This window comes from Nilaparvata lugens, chromosome X (assembly GCF_014356525.2).
Source record: "Nilaparvata lugens isolate BPH chromosome X, ASM1435652v1, whole genome shotgun sequence".
NCBI lineage: Eukaryota > Metazoa > Arthropoda > Insecta > Hemiptera > Delphacidae > Nilaparvata > Nilaparvata lugens.
In genome coordinates this window covers 66,239,205-66,257,771 of record NC_052518.1, presented here as the reverse complement: position 1 = coordinate 66,257,771, position 18,567 = coordinate 66,239,205, and the positions used below count along the sequence as shown (strand labels likewise).

The 18,567-nt window shown below is 34.0% G+C and overlaps 1 protein-coding gene across 4 annotated transcripts in view; it reads left to right on the top strand.

Annotated features, from left to right (window-relative positions):
- The window catches only part of LOC111053707 (RUN domain-containing protein 1), a 58,705-nt gene extending 55,735 nt beyond the window's left edge, over positions 1-2,970 (top strand). For all 4 annotated transcript variants that reach the window (XM_039441480.1, XM_039441482.1, XM_039441479.1 and 1 more), the window contains 2 exons: positions 563-657; positions 2,217-2,970. In XM_039441480.1, the coding sequence (XP_039297414.1) occupies positions 563-657; positions 2,217-2,323 (202 nt within the window). In that variant the 3' untranslated portion in view covers positions 2,324-2,970. The remainder of the gene's footprint in view (positions 1-562; positions 658-2,216) is intronic.
- Positions 2,971-18,567: the final 15,597 nt, after the last annotated feature.

Genomic DNA, 18,567 nt, shown 5'->3' with positions numbered 1-18,567 from the left:
ATATCCAGTATACCTATAAATCTAAGTACCATTATTTCAATGTTGTTTACTCTAAACAATTTAGAAAAGGGTATTTGGATTTATATTTTTATTTATATTCAAGAGTAGCCCTAACGGAAAAAAGACAATCCAGTATACCTGTATAGGGATCCAGAGTGTAGGGGTATAGGGTGTCTGTCATAGGTGTACAGGCATGAAGGTGAGAAGGTGACCACAAAAAATTGAATTTCAATAATTTGCACCTGCACAGATGAGTGAGTGTGTGTGTGACCCGTGTGTGTGAGTCATCCGGCTGGTTCACTGCTATCAAAATGCCTCAATCTTCATGGCGATTATGTTGAAAAACAATCATAAGTGTAGCTATCTTTTAGAGATTGAAAAAAGTAAGAAAGACATGAGATTTGAAAAATAAAAATTATATTTCTATATATTCATCTTTCATGCATGGTCAATCAGAGGTTGAAAAATTACCCAAGTAATTGTGGCCAATATTTCAAGTGAAAACTGTTACCTTCTTCTGCAGGTCTCACTAATTCAACAAAAATATTGTTTTGTCTTCCAGCTTGAAAACTCTAGTCATTTGGTTACGGATAATTTTAAGAAGCAATTCTCTAATCGATCAATACTATCAACCGTGGAGCTACGTTGTTAAAACAGGTAAGCATTTATACAATTAATTATCCTGCCAGTTGTATCGAAATTGAAATATAGGATTAAAACCAGTCCATACCCTCAAACTCAACGTCTCTTCTGAAACTTAGAAATCTGTTATATCAAACTTTTCTGTTCGAATTCGTGAGTAGATGCTACTGTACTATGAGAGTTTACTAACACTTTAAAAATCAAAAATTTATAGTTTGGATGTTCGTGCAGGCTCAGAATGTATCCATTAGATTAATTTTTCAAGAATTTTAGGTTCATACAATTAGAGAAACAATTTTTAATTGGTTCATTTCACCAATTAAAAAAAAAAGTTATAAATTCTATTCAAGAAATAATAAATATAATTTACGTCCTTCAAATCCAGTGCAGTTTGACATTGAATTACCAGTTTCATTGACTTTATCTGTCTGTTCAAATATTAGTGTGAATTAATTTTTTAAATAAAGTTGAAACTCAATCCATTATTAATAATACAATTACAAAATTCATTAATTCACAGGAATGAATTGAGATAAATATATATTTTTAATAATCCATCTCTATTACGTAGTGTTTTAGTTTATGAGTCGTTTTAAAATTATATGTTCTAAATTTATTTTGTCCTGTCTTTGTTTTCACTTATCGTTTGTAATGATTAGGATGTGTGACCCAAGTTCATACCGTAGTTTTACTCTTCCTTGTTTTATTCTTTATCGTAGTTTTTTCGAACTCACTGCCGGCACACCAAGTTGTTCATTCTTTGCCGTTAGTGCCATATTGTTGTTGATAATATTTGATCATTTGTAATAATTATTGTTTTCATGACAAATAAATGAATTTTGAAATTTATTGATACTCATCTTCAGAATTCCATCTAGACTCAATGAAACGTTTTCAAGTCTGTTTGGTTTGATGTACACTTGCGCCTTGAGTAAAATAACAGCATGATTAATTTCAGTGGATCCACGTGAACTTACCATAACGTCTCATTGGAGTACCTAGATAAAAATGCCGACGTTAATCAAATGCTTTTTTCCGTAATCAATATTCTAGATTCTACTGTTTCTTGTATAATAGCAAAATCTAATCCACATCTTGAAAATGAATTTTGAGTTTAAAAGACTTGAAAACCCCTCACTTTTGAATAAAAAAATATAAATTGAAGTTCCCTTAATACAAATCAAATATCGTGATGAAAATAATTTTGAAGAACCTATAAAGATTACAAATAAAATGTTATTGAAGTGTCTTCTACACAATCATATTGAATTTCAATACTGAATTATTTAAATCACAGACTATCTTTGTATTAGAATCTCTTACATTACGCTTTTCATTGTAAAAACTTGTTTATAAATTAACGTTGATTCCAGTTGTAAATAACTACAACTTTCCAGTTCTAGTGCTTTATTTTTTCTCTTTTAATTATGAGAAAACACTTGAAAAATCGTGTATAAAAACTCAATCACCTTTATTTTTTCAACTTTTTTCCCTAAAACTAGCTTTAAATAACATAATTGTTTGAGTGTTTAAATGTTATTCATTTTTTCATAAATCAGTATTTTTTCTTGCAGGGTTCGAAGATAGTTTCAGAAGTTTGGAGAAACTCAGCACCTGTACTTTCAACTTACCTGTCGATTCTTCTATCAGACCTTTTCAAAATATAAGGCATGCTTTTTAATAGTCAATAAAGGCATGCTTAATAAGTCTACTTAATTGAATTGTCTTGAACTATCATTAAATTATATTCTTGAGGTGTTTAAATTTTTGAAATACTTGGATTAACATTATATCTTTAATTAATACAGAAATAACTACATAGTAGTTATTCTTTAAAACTTTTACAAAAACCCTACTAGTTTCAACTTTCAAGTGCCCTTTTCTTGAACAAGGCATTTTTTTTAATGGACACTTGGAAATGGTTTGAAAGCTGAAACTAGTAGTGTTTCTGTAAATAAAGGGTACTATGTAGTTATTTCTGTATATAAAGGGTACTATGTAGTTATTTCTGTATACATTAATCAATTAAAATAGCCCTATTAAAATACTTTATTAGATTATATCGTTAATTTTATTGTTGAGGAAGATTCATGTAGTTAAAATTAGCTTCCAATGTTCCATTAAATACATAACAATTCAATGGGAAATGTGCCGTTCGTCTGGTATTAGTTTTCTCCATTGAGAAGAATGTGTTTCATACTATAGTAAATAAGCAACGTATGATAATAACCTCGATTACCGAAACACTTTCTTCAAGTTTGAAGGAACTTCATTCACAATGTTATTTGTTGTGTTGAAAGTATTAAAGTTTTATGATTAAGTATCCAAGTTGAAGTTTTTTATTCCATAGTCATACATAGGCTTGATAGCATAAATAACCTTGTAAAAAGACGGTATCGCATTGTCATTAGACTCATTAATTGGTTCTCCAGGTGGTATTTAATATAGTATATAGTAATATAGTACGGGCAAGATAGTATAGAATCTCTTTGTCAAGTTTTCAGTTTACTGTTCACTCTGAGTATCTTTTCACCTATTGTTATTTCAATTTTTCACCATATATGCTAGTTGGTTGATTTCTAACCTTACAACAAGTCAGAAATGTGATAATTTGCTTGAGTGGTCGTAGAAAAAACAGTGTAAACAACAGTTTTATATGGTATTTAAAACACTCGTGAGATGTTTAAGACACGCGTTCGCTCGCTACACTCACTCACTTGTGTCTCAACTCTACATCTAACTCGTGCGTTAAAGACCCTCATTATAAAACTGTTGTGTAAACTTCCATTCCAGAATAAAGTGAAGTTTAGATATTGTTCAAATTCTTATCAGCAATATTCGACTCTGTAAACGACTCCTTTCTATTTCTGTCTTTATCAGAATTATTTGGAAAGTAAGATATAAGAAATGATCAAATGTTGATATCTCTCAAGGTGCGTCCATACATGCCGAACCGAACTTCGGTCGGCGCCGCAAACGGCTCAGTGAGCCGCGCAATCATTTTGCATGGTTTGAGCATTTATCATAAATGGCAGTGAAAGTTACGGCACAGTAAAACTATAATTTTCACGAGTTCTGATTCTACTGTTTCCATTCAGCACGGCCTATTAGGGAGCATGACTATTTGAACTCGTGAATAATATTGTCACTTTACCGATCACTTTCACTGCCAGCACTGCCACTGATGTGTGGGAATCCAGCTTTATAAGTAAAGTCTACTTTAAATGGTAAATTGAAATATGTTCGAAATTTGAATTTAACAGCCTTATTCTATTTAGGTCAATATGAGGTATTTCAAAATTTTCCTAAAAATCAGCTTTTACTAATTAAACTTGCAAAATACAAAGAAAAGCACAACCTATAATTCATTTCATGATTTCTTAATCCCTCAATTTAGGCTGATATGTGCAAATTCTTGAAAGTTAATTTTCCATCAAAGCTTTAAATTTCCGGCTTGTGGTAGCAGCTCTTAAGATGCAATTTCTTAGCGATGATTCTACGATTCTAGCCCCGTAGCTATAACCGCTCAGACTACTTTGTAACCGGTACAGTTTCTTATGCAATATTTCACATGAAATAACATGTTAAGAGCAAAGCTCTAGTGATGTTTGAAACTTCACCTTGATTTGAATGAAATTATGAATTTAATAAATTTTATATAGTGCAGGCCACAGCCCCAGAGCCGCTAGCGACTCAGCGACAATAGCCGCGGCGACCGAGCGGCTAGATTTGTAGAGTAGTCACTAAGGAATTGCATCTTTAGACTTAAAAGTGGCTGGTAGTCTGTTATAGAATATGCAAATAATGGAAGTGTGCTAATATTATCCATAATTATTTTAGAAAATTTCAAATCTGGAATTATGTCATTGATAGTTAATAAAAACACCCACTGGAGCGCTGAAGGCTGTCCCTCATTTGGATATGTAGCCTCTCATCTTTTGTACGTTTGTAAGGCGAGGCTCGCTGTAGAACTGCTCCTTTCTACTGCGCAAGCGTAGTATCTGTTTGAACACAGATAACGGCGAAACGCGGTAATAGATTTTCATGAAATTTGACAGGTATGTTCCTTTTTTAATTGCGCGTCGACGTATATACAAGGTTTTTAGAAATTTTGCATTTCAAGGATAATATAAAAGGAAAAAGGAGCCTCCTTCATACGCCAATATTAGAGTAAAAATCAGACTATAGAATTATTCATCATAAATCAGCTGACAAGTGATTACACAGAATGATGTGTGGAGAAGCCAGTCTATTGCTGTATTTCTCATTGATATATATAGTTTCTATATCAATGGTATTTCCATAAGGTCTACAGTTTCAATCAGGTACTTGTGGATGAGAATATTGCGTGAGGTCTACTGTTCACAGAATTACTAGTGATAAGGAGGAAATTGATTGATATTCTTTAAAAAGATTTACCTACCCCTGTTATTATGTATGTGTATTTTTGTCGTAAATGTATTTCCTTTGCTTGATATAATACAAAATCATAAGTAAAGCAATAAAGAGCAAAACTAAAATCGTAAATCGATTTTGGAATAATCTTCATGACCTTTTATAAGAAACTTTGTGGCTGAATCTGCTAATCAAATTCGACCATGTTGATAAAACTTGAAACGCAAAAAATGCTGTTGATTTTCATTTTCATTCATAGTTCACTTGGACATACTTGGACGCACGGTATGATTCAAGCACTTGAAAACATCAAGAGATTGAAGATATTCTCCTCATATTCACGATCTCGGTAGTTCTAAGATAGAAAACAGTAGCCTAGTTGAAGATAAATATTTAAGGCAACTGAGCTTGCCTATGGGATAAAATTTAGAACCAATCATGAGTTTCTATGATGTATGAACCTCGTTTTAGAGACTCTTGATTAACAACGGAATTGCGAAAAAATGGTAAAACTGCAATCGTCACTTTTTCAATCAGTTGTAACTTTATAATATGATTGAAATCGAAAGTATTGTTGATTGGAGTGAGAAGAGGAGGAAATTCCTCACATCCTTGACTAGATTTTGATTTTATATCAGAATTATCTCATAAGATATGCTGATTGATTGATATCTCATAAGAGATATGATTTATTGAATAAATAAATTGTCATTATTTTGTGTATGGAATATGGGTTGAGGTACTGTGTACACTCATACACTAGATACCGGTTTCGGTTGTCACACCAATCTTTGCTAAACCAGAGTTTAAAAATTGGTAATATCGTAATTTTAATTGTTTTTATAACATCAAGAGTATTTCTATTAAATATGGAGAACGACCACAATTTCACCTTCACTACCACACAAAAGTTTTATTATGAAATTTCTTTTTATTTAACCAGCTCTATCAATACTATATGATTCCATTTCACTCAAAAAGTATGAAAGAAAATTGTCTCACCTCTAGGTGATATTTTTGACTATATAACTCAAGCATTTCTGGAGCTATGTTTGTGCATGCACTTATTTACATTTTTAGCTACAGAATGAGCTCCCACAGATTGCTGTGTGGTTTTGATTTACCTTCTATATCTATGTTTATTATCAGGAATCTGAACTTGATGATGATATGATTATATTAATCTGACCAACCTGTATTATTATGCAGTTTTTTCAATAAAATAATTATTCTTATAAAATATTTCAATAGGGCTAATGAATTGTTCAAATAACTAGTTTCCTTTTAAACACTTGAAATTGGCATGCGTGCTAAAACTAGTAGAATAAAATAGTGTCTTTATTGAAAACAACAAACATTTCTACAAACATTTTTCGCAAACAATCACTGATGGTCTATCGACAGTTTGAGGTGCTTTGAGGTTGGTCTATATTCTCTGAAAGGCCTTCTCCTAGTATTCTGCTTAGTAGTGGTGGCAGCACTCTTTTTAGTAGTTGAACATCGGTGGTAGTCTTCTTATCTCATTAGTTAAAACTCCATGGCAAGCTCGTACCTGTACCTCCACGCCACTGACTCCATTAAATCCACTGAATCCTCTCCATTGAGGAATCGTATCAGCTGAGCTTAGGGTGGTATCCAAAAAACTTTCTCTCTGCTCTCCTTCAAGACAGGACAAACAGTCATGAAGTGGTAAACATATTCTCCCTGTCAGATTGTGTGGCGGTGAAGGACTACTTGTTAAGATTTATCAGCTCTGTCCTTGTTTTGAACATCCAGTTAATGCACGGTGCTTTCTTGCTGATCTTTAACTTCAAGTAGTCTGTCTCCAAACTCAGTTCCCTTAGGGAATATCACTGATTTCTTATACCCTTCTGGTACATCAAGCAAACTGAAAATGCAGTTATTTACTGATGATGTGGTAATAATTACAAGAATTATCATTTAATTGTCAGTATACAGTATTATAGTGATAATTAATATTACAGTGGAAATCGTTTATTATGAAATCCCTTCTAAAGATATAATATATCAGATACGGTTACCAAAAACATGCCTCTTGCTTGGTTTTCTATACATACTGCGCTTCATTATATTGATTATAATGATATATCGGCTATTATCGACGTATATATCGTCTAGTATATATCGGCTAGTATCGACGCTATATATCGAATATATATATCGTCAGTCGACGATTAGAGCTGGTCGAGGTCGGACGTGATTTGTTTGTCGTGCTTGTCTTATCGTTTTGCGTAACTAATCCTGTTCAATGAATAATACAACTTAACTTCTATAGTCACCTAGTTCAGCCCGATATATAATTCTGGAAGATTAAGTACGGACTCTAAATACTCTTCTCCTTTTTTTCGAGTTAAATTTCACCAAATTTTCGTAATGGGTGCTTGTGCTGAGTGTCAATTGTCAGTGGAAAGAACGGATAAGGACACAATTTCTTGTACGGACTGTAGATCACTTTTCCACCGTAAATGTATTCATGCCGGTGGAGGTAAGGTGTTAACTGACGATGAATTTAAATTACTTACTATAACTACATGGAGATGTCCTGCATGCTTGTCAAAATTTCGTAAGAACCGTTGTGCTAGTGTGAACATGACCTCGGTGAAACATGTGTCAGAAACTTGTGATTCGCGAGAGGCTGTATCCGAGACATCTATCATTGACTTTAAAAAAGCACTAAGTGATTTAAGGAACGAGATCTTAGAAGGTCAAGCTGTATTGAAGGACTCTTTGAAATCTTGTCACGATAAATTAGATGCAAATTCCACTCTGTTATCGAAACAGGAAAAATTGATTGAGACACAGCAGGAGATTATAAAGGCTCTACAATCAGAGAATGAATCTTTGAAACAGAAAGTTAGTGATTTAACGTTAAGGTGTGATGATTTAGAGCTGTATGGACGCAGGAATACTGTCGAGATCCAGGGTATACCGATGACGGAGGCGGAGGACGTGACTGGTTTAGTGGTGAAGACGTGTGTGGCGGCGGGTGTGAATGTGACGGCCGAGGCGATAGACATCTGCCACCGGCTGAAGGGCCGTGTCAATGCGCCGCCCCCAATCATCGTCAAGTTTGTGCGACGAACGCACACGCATGCTATGCTGGGTGCACGACGCCAGGTAAAAGGCTTCTCAACAACACACATCGGTATTCAAGGTGAGGAACGACAGATTTTTGTTAACTTATCATTGACTATGCTGCGAAGGAAACTTTTTAATGAGGCTAGGAAACTGCAAAAACTATTGAATTTGAAATATGTTTGGGTTGATAGAGGCGGAAATGTTAAAGGATTGTTCCTGGGGGGGGGGGGGGGCGTGTCTATACTATTCGAGACGAAAAGGATTTGGATATTGTTGCTGTGGATGCTGAAAAGTCTGGGGTTAAATCTGCGGATAATTGTGTATAGGATTAAGAAAACTCAAGGAATAACAAAACCAAAGGTTGCACACTAATCGTCTAGCACCTTATCAAGGAAATTTGGCTATTGGAGACCAACATCCCTAAGGGGGGGGGGATAGTGATGTAGGCTAGCCCTACATGGATACTTATTATGTGAACAAAGTTGCCAAGGTGATTGTTCTGGAAACAAACTGTTTATGAAAAGATAACAAGTTAGAGTTTTATGAGAGATGTTAAAACATGATGTTGTATTTTTATTTTTATCTTGTTCAATGTAAACTTCTAATGAATAATGTGTTAATTACAAAAGCACATTTACAAGAATATATTATTTTCCAATTATATATTTGCAAAAATATACAATATATTGCTCCAATATTATGTCTATCTTGTATATTATAAATTTTTATGTTTTCTCCTCTTCAATTAGAAGCATGTTGAAGTATTGTACATAAGGTCAGGTAAACAATTTAATAACACGACTAAAATTGTGGCATCCCGAAACATATTTTACATAGTTGTGGCCACATAATTGAAATTTAAATTGTAATGTTGCATTTTTTGGTTGAAGCAATTGTAATTTTGACAATTTATAAAATTAGAAAGCAGGGATATTATAATCTGTGTTGAGTTGAATGAACTTAATATTCTGTTGAATAATATAATAGTTATAGTTGAATGAACCTCTCTACATTTATCATTCATGTGTGATATCGATATTCATTAATCACACCAACAATTTCAGATTTTATTAGTGATACTTGTATTAATGATAAATCGTGTCGTTGTTCCATGTTCCAAGTTTCTGTGTAATTGTTTTTGCTTCAATTTTTTCATTTTGGCAATAACAATGCATTTCAAATTTCAAGATTAAAAAAAATTCATACCAGACATGCAAGTACGTAACAAAATGTTGTAGCCTACCTACTAATTAATGAACACTGTGAATGTGTGAATGAACGTATCTTGCATGTATGAGCTAATCGTATTATCATACATTATATTTCTATTTACATATTGTTCTTCAGAAATTTATTAATCAGAACTTCTCATTTGAAAATTGTTTCTGGATCTATTTATAGTTTATACATGCTCTTTATATTAAAGTTATCACCATATTTGAGGCTTACATCGAATAATGATATTCTGTTTGATATAAAGTCAAGTTAGATGATAATTTCTGTTACATTAGCGCGGTTTATTTTCCCCCATCAACCCAATCAAATATTTTCCTACAATATGCAGAATATGTCGAGTCACTTAGTAGTGTGCTTGACGGTAGGCTCATGATAATTGGAGATTTTAATTTACCTGAAATCACTTCCAATGAATATGATTTTGCAGCTGGTTCAATTAAAGTAAGAATACTAAATAGCTTGATGTCTTTTTATGATCTTAATTCTTTCAATTCTGTAGTGATATGATAAACCATATGTTTTCGTTGTCATTGATTCATTCATAAATATCAAATGTTGTTGATCCGTTACTAGTAGAAAGTCATGTTCAATTTTATTTGATTAAAGCTCTACAAATGAAGAGTTTACTTATTTCAATTTAATCAAATAAAATGCCGACAAAGAAAAAGACAAAAACGATTGAAAACCGTAACTACGAAGAAGATAAGATGGAATCACATATTGACAAGTTTCTCAAGCCAAAGGAATTATCTATTGACCCAGATTCGCCTACGGCAGAGAGAGAGTGGAAACATTGGAAAAAGACGTTCGAAAATTTCTTAGAAGGAACGACAACCAAAGACAAAATGAAAATATTGGTAAACTTCTTATCACCTGCTTTATACGAAATTGTGGAAAGCTATACTTCATATGAAGAAACTATATCCATGTTGGAAGATATGTTCGTTAAACCGAAGAACGAAATTTATGCACGATACTGCCTTGCTAATGCAAAACAACAAATAGGTGAGTCCATTGATCACTACTATTCTGAACTAAAAAGATTAAGCTTATCATGTAACTTCACTAGAGTGTCAGCCGAAGAAAACAAAAACGAGCATATTAGAAATGCTCTTGTTTCAGGGTTATGTTCTATTGAAATTAAAGAGAAACTTTTTCAACAAGGAGATTTGAGTCTACAAGAAACCGTTTCCCAAGCACGTGTTCTTGAATCCGCAAAAACATATGCCGACTCCTTTAAAAGTACTTGTTATACAAACTCTGTTGAAGAAAATAAAAACATAAGCTTGAGTGAATCTTTCTCAGATGTTAATGCTGTAACCCAAAATCGACAGGCAATTGTAGAGAAATCAAAATTGAACATGACTTTCTACTAGTAACGGATCAACAACATTTGATATTTATGAATGAATCAATGACAACGAAAACATATGGTTTATCATATCATTCTACCCGGCTAGATTTTCGTGTTATCTTAGGGGCAAGATGACGGAGCGACACAGTGGACTCTTGTCCATCAGGGCGACGAATGTGAGCATACTCTGGGTTTGCCTCAATCAATTCAACTTCTTCTACTGATGAATCTTGCTTTGAATTTCGGTTCATTTTCTTCAGCCAAATTGGTCCTGGGCTCATTAGCCAAGATGGTAGTGACTGTCCATTTGTTGAGGATCTCATGTGTAGGAACATTCGTTCATGAGGGGTGCAATTTGTTGTAGTACACAAAAGAGATCGAATAGAGTGAAGTGCATCAGGCAACACTTCCTCCCATCTATTTGAATCAAGTCCTCGTGATCTTAGAGCTAGTGTTATTGCTTTCCATATAATTCCATTATATCGCTCTACTTGACCATTCCCTCTCGGATTGTAAGGCGTTGATCTACTAGTTGCTATCCCTTTTGAGCCAAGAAAGCTCTTCAACTCAGTTGACATGAAGGATGTTCCTCTGTCTGTGTGAATATAGCTTGGAAGGCCAAACATTGATATTAATGAGACCAGGCAATTTATGACTGTTCTCGCAGTCATGTCTGGACAAGGAAATACAAAAGGGAATCTTGAGTACTCATCAACCATCACCAGTAGGTATTTATTTCTTGTTTTTGATTGTACGGGTCCTTTGAAGTCCATATTAATTCGTTCAAAAGGTTTTGTTGCCTTTATGAGATTTCCTTTTGTCTTCATATACTGTGGTTTTATTTCAGAGCAAATTGCACAATTGGAGCAAATTTTCCTTACATCATCTACAGTATAGGGGAGATTTTTCATTCTGAGCCAGTGGTAGAAACGAGTTACACCAGGGTGACAAAGTTCATCATGGTATTTTGCCAAAGCTGAGTTCAATGTTGAACAACCAGCTGTAATACATATACGAGAGAGTGCATCAGCTGGTGCATTTTCTTTTCCAGGTCTGTAGACTATGTTGAATTTGTATTCAGATAATTCTAGGCGCCACCTTTGTATCTTTTCATTTTTTATTTTTCTATTGTGTTGAGTGCCAAACATGAATGTGACTGATTTTTGGTCAGTGATCAAAGTGAATTGTTTTCGTAGTAAATAGTGTCTCCATTTTCTTATAGACTCCACAATGGCATAGGCTTCTTTCTCAACAGCTGAATGCCTGGTTTCACTTTGGGACAAAGTTCGTGAGAAAAAGGCTACTGGTCGAGAATTTTGTGTTAATGTTGCACCAATTGCACCAATTGAAATCACTTCCAATGAATATGATTTTGCAGCTGGTTCAATTAAAGTAAGAATACTAAATAGCTTGATGTCTTTTTATGATCTTAATTCTTTCAATTCTGTAGTAAATGAACTTGGTAGGACACTTGACCTTGTTTTAAGTAATTTTCCTGTAAATGTTGTTAAGAATGACGATCCCATGCTCCCTGAAGATGGCCATCATCCCGCGTTGTGTGTTGAAGCCTCATATATTGACCATCCTTCCGAATTCTTTGTAGATGATTCTCAAGAGTACCGTTACAATTTTGCAAGAGGTGATTATCTTGGGCTTTATTACCTGCTCAGAGACTGTTGTTGGGACTCCCTCTTATGCTGTACTGATGTTGATAGTACCGTTGATGAATTTTATAGAAAACTTTACCTTTGCTTAGATGAATGTATTCCAAAAGTGAGGATTAAGAGAAAAAGTAATAAGTACCCTCCATGGTTCACTAATGATATAATTTCTGATTTAAAAATTAAAAATAAATGTGCAAGGAAAATGCGAAATTCTCCTCACCATGATAACCTCTTCAAGACTTTGCGTACATCTCTTAAAGCTAGAATCACCATTGCACATGACAACTATATTGCAGGGATTCAGGCGGGCATAACAAACAATGTTAAAAACTTTTGGAATTATGTTAATTCCAAGCAGGGGTGCCCAGCCCCCCCAAGGGCAATGGCGCATGCCCCCCCAATCCAAGAGTAATGCCCCCCCCCAAAGTACCCCAATTCCCAACCCTTTAGTTTTTAACATTAGTCAGTGTATGACAATAAAATTCACATCTTACATTCTAATCTTCCAATGGACATTATTTACCTTTGGTCTTGTGAGGAATTCTTTCTGTTTTCATAATATTGTAAAAATATATACCATCGTTTCTTATCTCATTTAAAATAGAAATAAAGTATATTTTTGATATTATTTTTGAGACTAGCAGTGCACCCGTTCTTGTTCGGGAGGACTAGAAAGTACTACATTACATCAGGAAAAACTACATGGCAAATATTTTAATAGGATATTAAAAGATAAGTAAGGGAGGCTTTGCTTTTTAAATGTTGAGGTTACTTATAAAAAGTTGAATAATAATATCATTGATAATCCTTTATTGCAAAAGAATATAGCATAGCAATTTTAGTACCTAAACATTCATACAAATTTGGAACGATTTTATTCATACAATATTATAATGTCGGCAAGTTTAGGTATTCTAAATCCTATAATATTAAACGAGCAATTTCTGTTTAGATGTTTACATGTTTTGATGTTTAAATGTTTAGATGTTTGTATTCCACCGGATCTCAAAAATGGCTCTAACGATTCTCACGAAATTCAGAACATAGTAGGTTTATAATATAAAAATTCGATTGCACTAGGTCTCATCCCTGTGGAAACTCGCTGAAGGACATTAAAAGACTTTATCCATCCTTGGAAAAACAGCTGATAATTTCGTCGTCTGTTGATGATGGAAGTGAGTGAGCGAGTGCATGAGTGTGGGACTGAGACAAAATTATGACTCAGCTGTTGAACTTTTGTAGGTACCTAATTCAATCAGGTACTTAGTGGCAGTTGTACAAAAGCCGGTTAAATTTTAATGCTGATTAATTCCAGTAGAACCAATCAGATAAGCTATCTTCTTGAGATGGTCTTCCGTGATTTGGTTCACGTGAAATTAATCAGGATTAAAATTTAACATGCTTTTGTGAGAGAAATTTTTGCATTCCTCTGCGAATTAATCTCAATCCACTGTGATTAGATAGAACCTTTCTGTATGAACTATGAATATTTTTTATAATTTCTTCTTTCGTAATAATTTTTATATGCTTTTGTAGGTACTCCACAGCGGAGCTCGGTGTCCCGATGTTTATCATAAATTGGAACAGGTTGTCACTGATGTTGTGTTGTTGGTAGTATTCACGTTTTCACATTACAGGAGTAAATAACACAAGTCGAACAAAATGTATCTTTAAATGGTTTCGTTTTTGGAATAAAGATATCATCTGAACAAGTACATTTTGTAAATTCTATCTATTAATACCAAATATCGGGGCACCGAGCTTTGCTCGTTATTTATTCATTGATAAACAGAACTCAATTCTTTATAATGATTGGGGAAGTACTAACAGGCACAGCCCAAAACTGTTTCTTCCCCGAATTTTGATTTATACACTAATAACAAAATAACACTCACTAATCACTTGGAACTGTAAAATAATGATTAACTTTGAATATTATGATATATACCATCTCATGTCAACAAATCATATCACTGTATTTTGATCGAGTCAATTAAAATTTCTAGATTTCTCGCGAGATACGGTAGGCTAATTGATTACACAGCTAATCCACACAGGCACACGCATCTTCTGTTATCGACAGACGACGAAATCATCATCTGTTTTTCCAAGGATGAATTATCCTTTTCATGTCCTTCAGGGAGTTTTCTCAGGGATGAGACCTAGTGCAATCGAATTTTGATATCATAAACCTACTATATTCCGAATTTCGTAAAAATCGTTAGAGCCGTTTCCGAGATCCGTTGAACATAAATAACCATATAACCAGATAGCCAGATAACCCGATTTAAAAATATGAACAGATATACAGAAATTGCTCGCTTAATATGATAGGATAACAGCTTATAGTCCATTTGACTGGTCGTTTTTCAGGAAACAGTCCCGAAAGAATTTTTCTTATGGTTCTATATGTATTTTGGGGCGCTGAATTCTAATCTGAAATTTGCTGACACGCCAAAGGGCGACTTCACCATCAAAATTCTGGACTTTTTTTAAGTTTTCCATTTAATCTCGAGAACCTTGAATTTTTCGAGAAAAAGCATTCTCTATATAATATTAAAGATAATAAAATTTCCAATGAATTGAGTGGTCGCGCAGGACTACTTTTTGGATTTTTTATCTGAGTGTTCCACAAGATACGCAATTTTGAATGTGTGAGAAATTTGTGATATTTCCCCCATTTTCACAGTCTCGCATATGCAACGTTGCGTATCTTATGGAACACTTCAGATAAAAAATCCAAAAAGTAGTCGACGTTGCGATGAATTTTCTCCTCTTCTCACTCCCATTAATTATACTTCTGTTTCCAATACCGTTCAAAAGTTACAGCCAATTGAATGATGATCTTTATTTTCTCATTTTTCTTGCGATTCACAAAATAGAAAATCATGTCCTACTGGCAAATTATGATTTTCTTGTGAGTCTCTAAATTGAGTACAATACATGATAGAAACTTGCGATTGGTCTTAAATGAGAGAAAATTTCATGCTCTATAAGTTGAGTTGCCTTAAATTTATCTTGCATTACTCTTTATATCGAAAAACTGTCGAGACTGTGAAAATGAGAAAAATATAGCAAATTTCTTGATTTTTTGAAACAATCGTATCTCATTTCACGATTATATTTTTACAAAAATCATTCAACTCACATAAAAGAGGAGATTCTTTTCTTCAAATCAAGACCAAGTATCATTTTGAGTTACCGAGACACACAGTTTTGAATATAGAAATCGGTCATTTTTCTATGCATTGAAATATGGGCTAAAATACACTAAAGGAGGAATTTCCTATTTTTTTACAAATTTTAGTGTTATGATACATGATTTTCAACCGCCTTGACGAGCTGATATGAACGAGCTGTAGTACGAGGAGATGTGATCATTCAGTCAAAAGTTATAAGTGATTAAAGTTTTGATCCTGGACGTATCCTTATGTGTGCCCCCCACTAGGAAATACTGAAATCTAACGAGTGATTCTCATAGAACATAACCTTCGTAAGGTGATTTCAGCCGAAATATGTTTCTTTTTCTTAGGAAGGCCATGATAAGGTATTATAATGAGAATTTGAATTTTGGCAGTAGGACATGATGTGTGGCTTTCTATCATTACTAGAAAAAGATCCTAGTTGTATAGGGTAGAAGTGGTAGGTTTGCATGATTTAGAAAACCCCTTAAAAAATACCCCATTTTTGAAAACTCTTAGCTCCGGAATAAAAAATCGTAGAGTTCTGCGCGACCACTCAATTTATTGGAAATGTTATTATCTTCAATATTTTAGCGAATGTTTTATCTCGAAAAGTTAAAGGTTCTCAAGATTAAATGGAAAACTTGAAAAAAGTCCGAAATTTTGGATTTTTTGGGAGTTTTGGGGGTGAAGCCGCCCTCTGGCGTGTCAGCAAATTTCAGATTAGAATTCAGCGCCCAAAATACATATAGAACCGTCGCGAAAAAATCTTTCGGGCTGTTTCCTGAAGAACGACCATTTGACTGGACTATTATACAAAACAGAAAAAATTAATGAAGCATTACTATAATTAGCCTACTTGATTACAGTGTGGTAAATAGGGTGTAAATTTGAAAGATTAAAATTGGCTTCATTTGATATTTTTCACAAATTTTTGACAAGAGAAGTTTTTTCTTCTGTCAAATTCACTAGAGTTTGCGATGTTGTTTATAATTGCATTCTCATTTCAGAGACATTAATATCATCATGAAACGCCTTCGAAATTAAAATAATTATCAGATTAAAATGTACATTACAATTCAACTTATCATTGTGCTTTTAAGAAAATTAGGTTGCTAGGAAATTCAAACACAGGACCATTAAAAATTAAAATTAAGCAAAGGAAATCAGAATAATAGTAGATGATAAAGTTATAATCTATTTTTGTCAAAGATTTACCTTCAAACTCATAGACTTAAAATTACTAAAATTTCTGCTTACAAAATATTTTTTATGCTTTATAATTAAGTTACACTTGGCAAAATACAACATTGAAAAGGTGAGAAAAAGTATTTAAATTAACTACATTAGGATATCTCTATTTAATACCTTGATTTTTTAGGCATGATTCAAAATGTTGACATAAAATATAAAAAAAATCATGCCCCCCCCCCCCAAAAATGTTGATGGCGCAAATTGCGCCATGCCCCCCCCTTGTGGGCACCCCTGATTCCAAGAGAAAAACAACTTTTGTAGAGTAATCAATGACATTCAATGGGCGGTTCTACAGTGGTTGTAACGTTGTTGAGGGGTTTGCAGAATATTTTCAGTGTGTATATGAGGCTGATACACCTAACACCCCTGGTGAGCAAGAGGAGAGACCGGAGACATCTGGGATGCCAGTGTTAGATGTTAAAATTGGGGTAATCTCCACCAATGAGGTTCTAACTGCAATAAGAGCTCTAAGGTCTGGGTACTCTGAGGGCCCTGATGCTATACCAACTTTCATTGTCAAGGGTTGCGCAGAAGTTCTTATAATGCCTTTGAAGTTTATCATGAATTTAGCTGTGAAAACTGGTAAATTTCCCCAGAAGTGGAAAACTGCAAGAATTACTCCTGTTGTCAAATCTGGTAAAAGAACCGATATAATGAATTATAGGCCAATTTCAATTTTGAATTGTTTCTCAAAAATGTTTGAAAAAATACTACATTCAAATATATTTATGCAGGTCAGGAGTGTCATAGCAGAGGGGCAGCATGGCTTTTTACCATGTCACTCAACAGTGACTAATCTTATGACCTTCAGTGATGAAGTATCCCAGGTACTGGACAATGGAGGTCGTGTAGATGTTGTTTATACCGATTTGTCCAAGGCTTTTGACACTATCAGCCATAGGCTATTGTTGATAAAGCTTGGACTGATGGGTTTCAGTGATAGCCTTGTCAATCTTCTGCAGAGTTATCTACAGTCCAGGACGCAATTTGTTAAAATTCTCAATTTTAAATCAAAATCATTCATATGTTCATCGGGAGTACCTCAGGGCTCCAACCTTGGGCCTCTCTTATTTCTCCTGTACATAAATGACGTTCCATCAGTTATAAAGAATTCTTCCTGTCTCCTTTATGCAGAAGATGTGAAATTGTTCAAGGAGATCAAGAATGTTGATGATACATTTTATTTACAGGGTGATATCAATAATTTTTTTCATTGGTGTGAGACTAATGGACTCAGGTTTAATGTTTCAAAATGTAAATTCATGAGTTTCAATCGTCAACTCAACCCTCAAATAAATGTTTATCATATAAGTGACAGTCCATTGGAGCAGGTAAGATACTTCAAGGACCTTGGAGTTCAATTGCTTCTGATTTTTCTTTCAATACACACATTGATTGGATAGCTACTAGGGCAAATCAGCAAATGGGTTTTATTCTGAGAACCTGCTCACCCTTTAATGATGTCTTGCCTCTGATATTAATTTACAAGTCACTTGTGAGAAGTCTGCTAGAATATGCTTCAGAGATATGGAGCCCATATCATGCAGACAGAGTTAGTGTACTGGAGCAATTGCAAAATAAATTTTTGAGATTCATGTTTTACAAGAAATTCAATTACTATTGTCCGTTAGATTTTCCAACCGAGTCACTGAGAAATTTATTACACATTAAATCTTTAAAAGTAAGGCGTGATGTCAGAGCACTCATTTTCCTCTTTGGTCTCCTGAATAATGAAATAGAT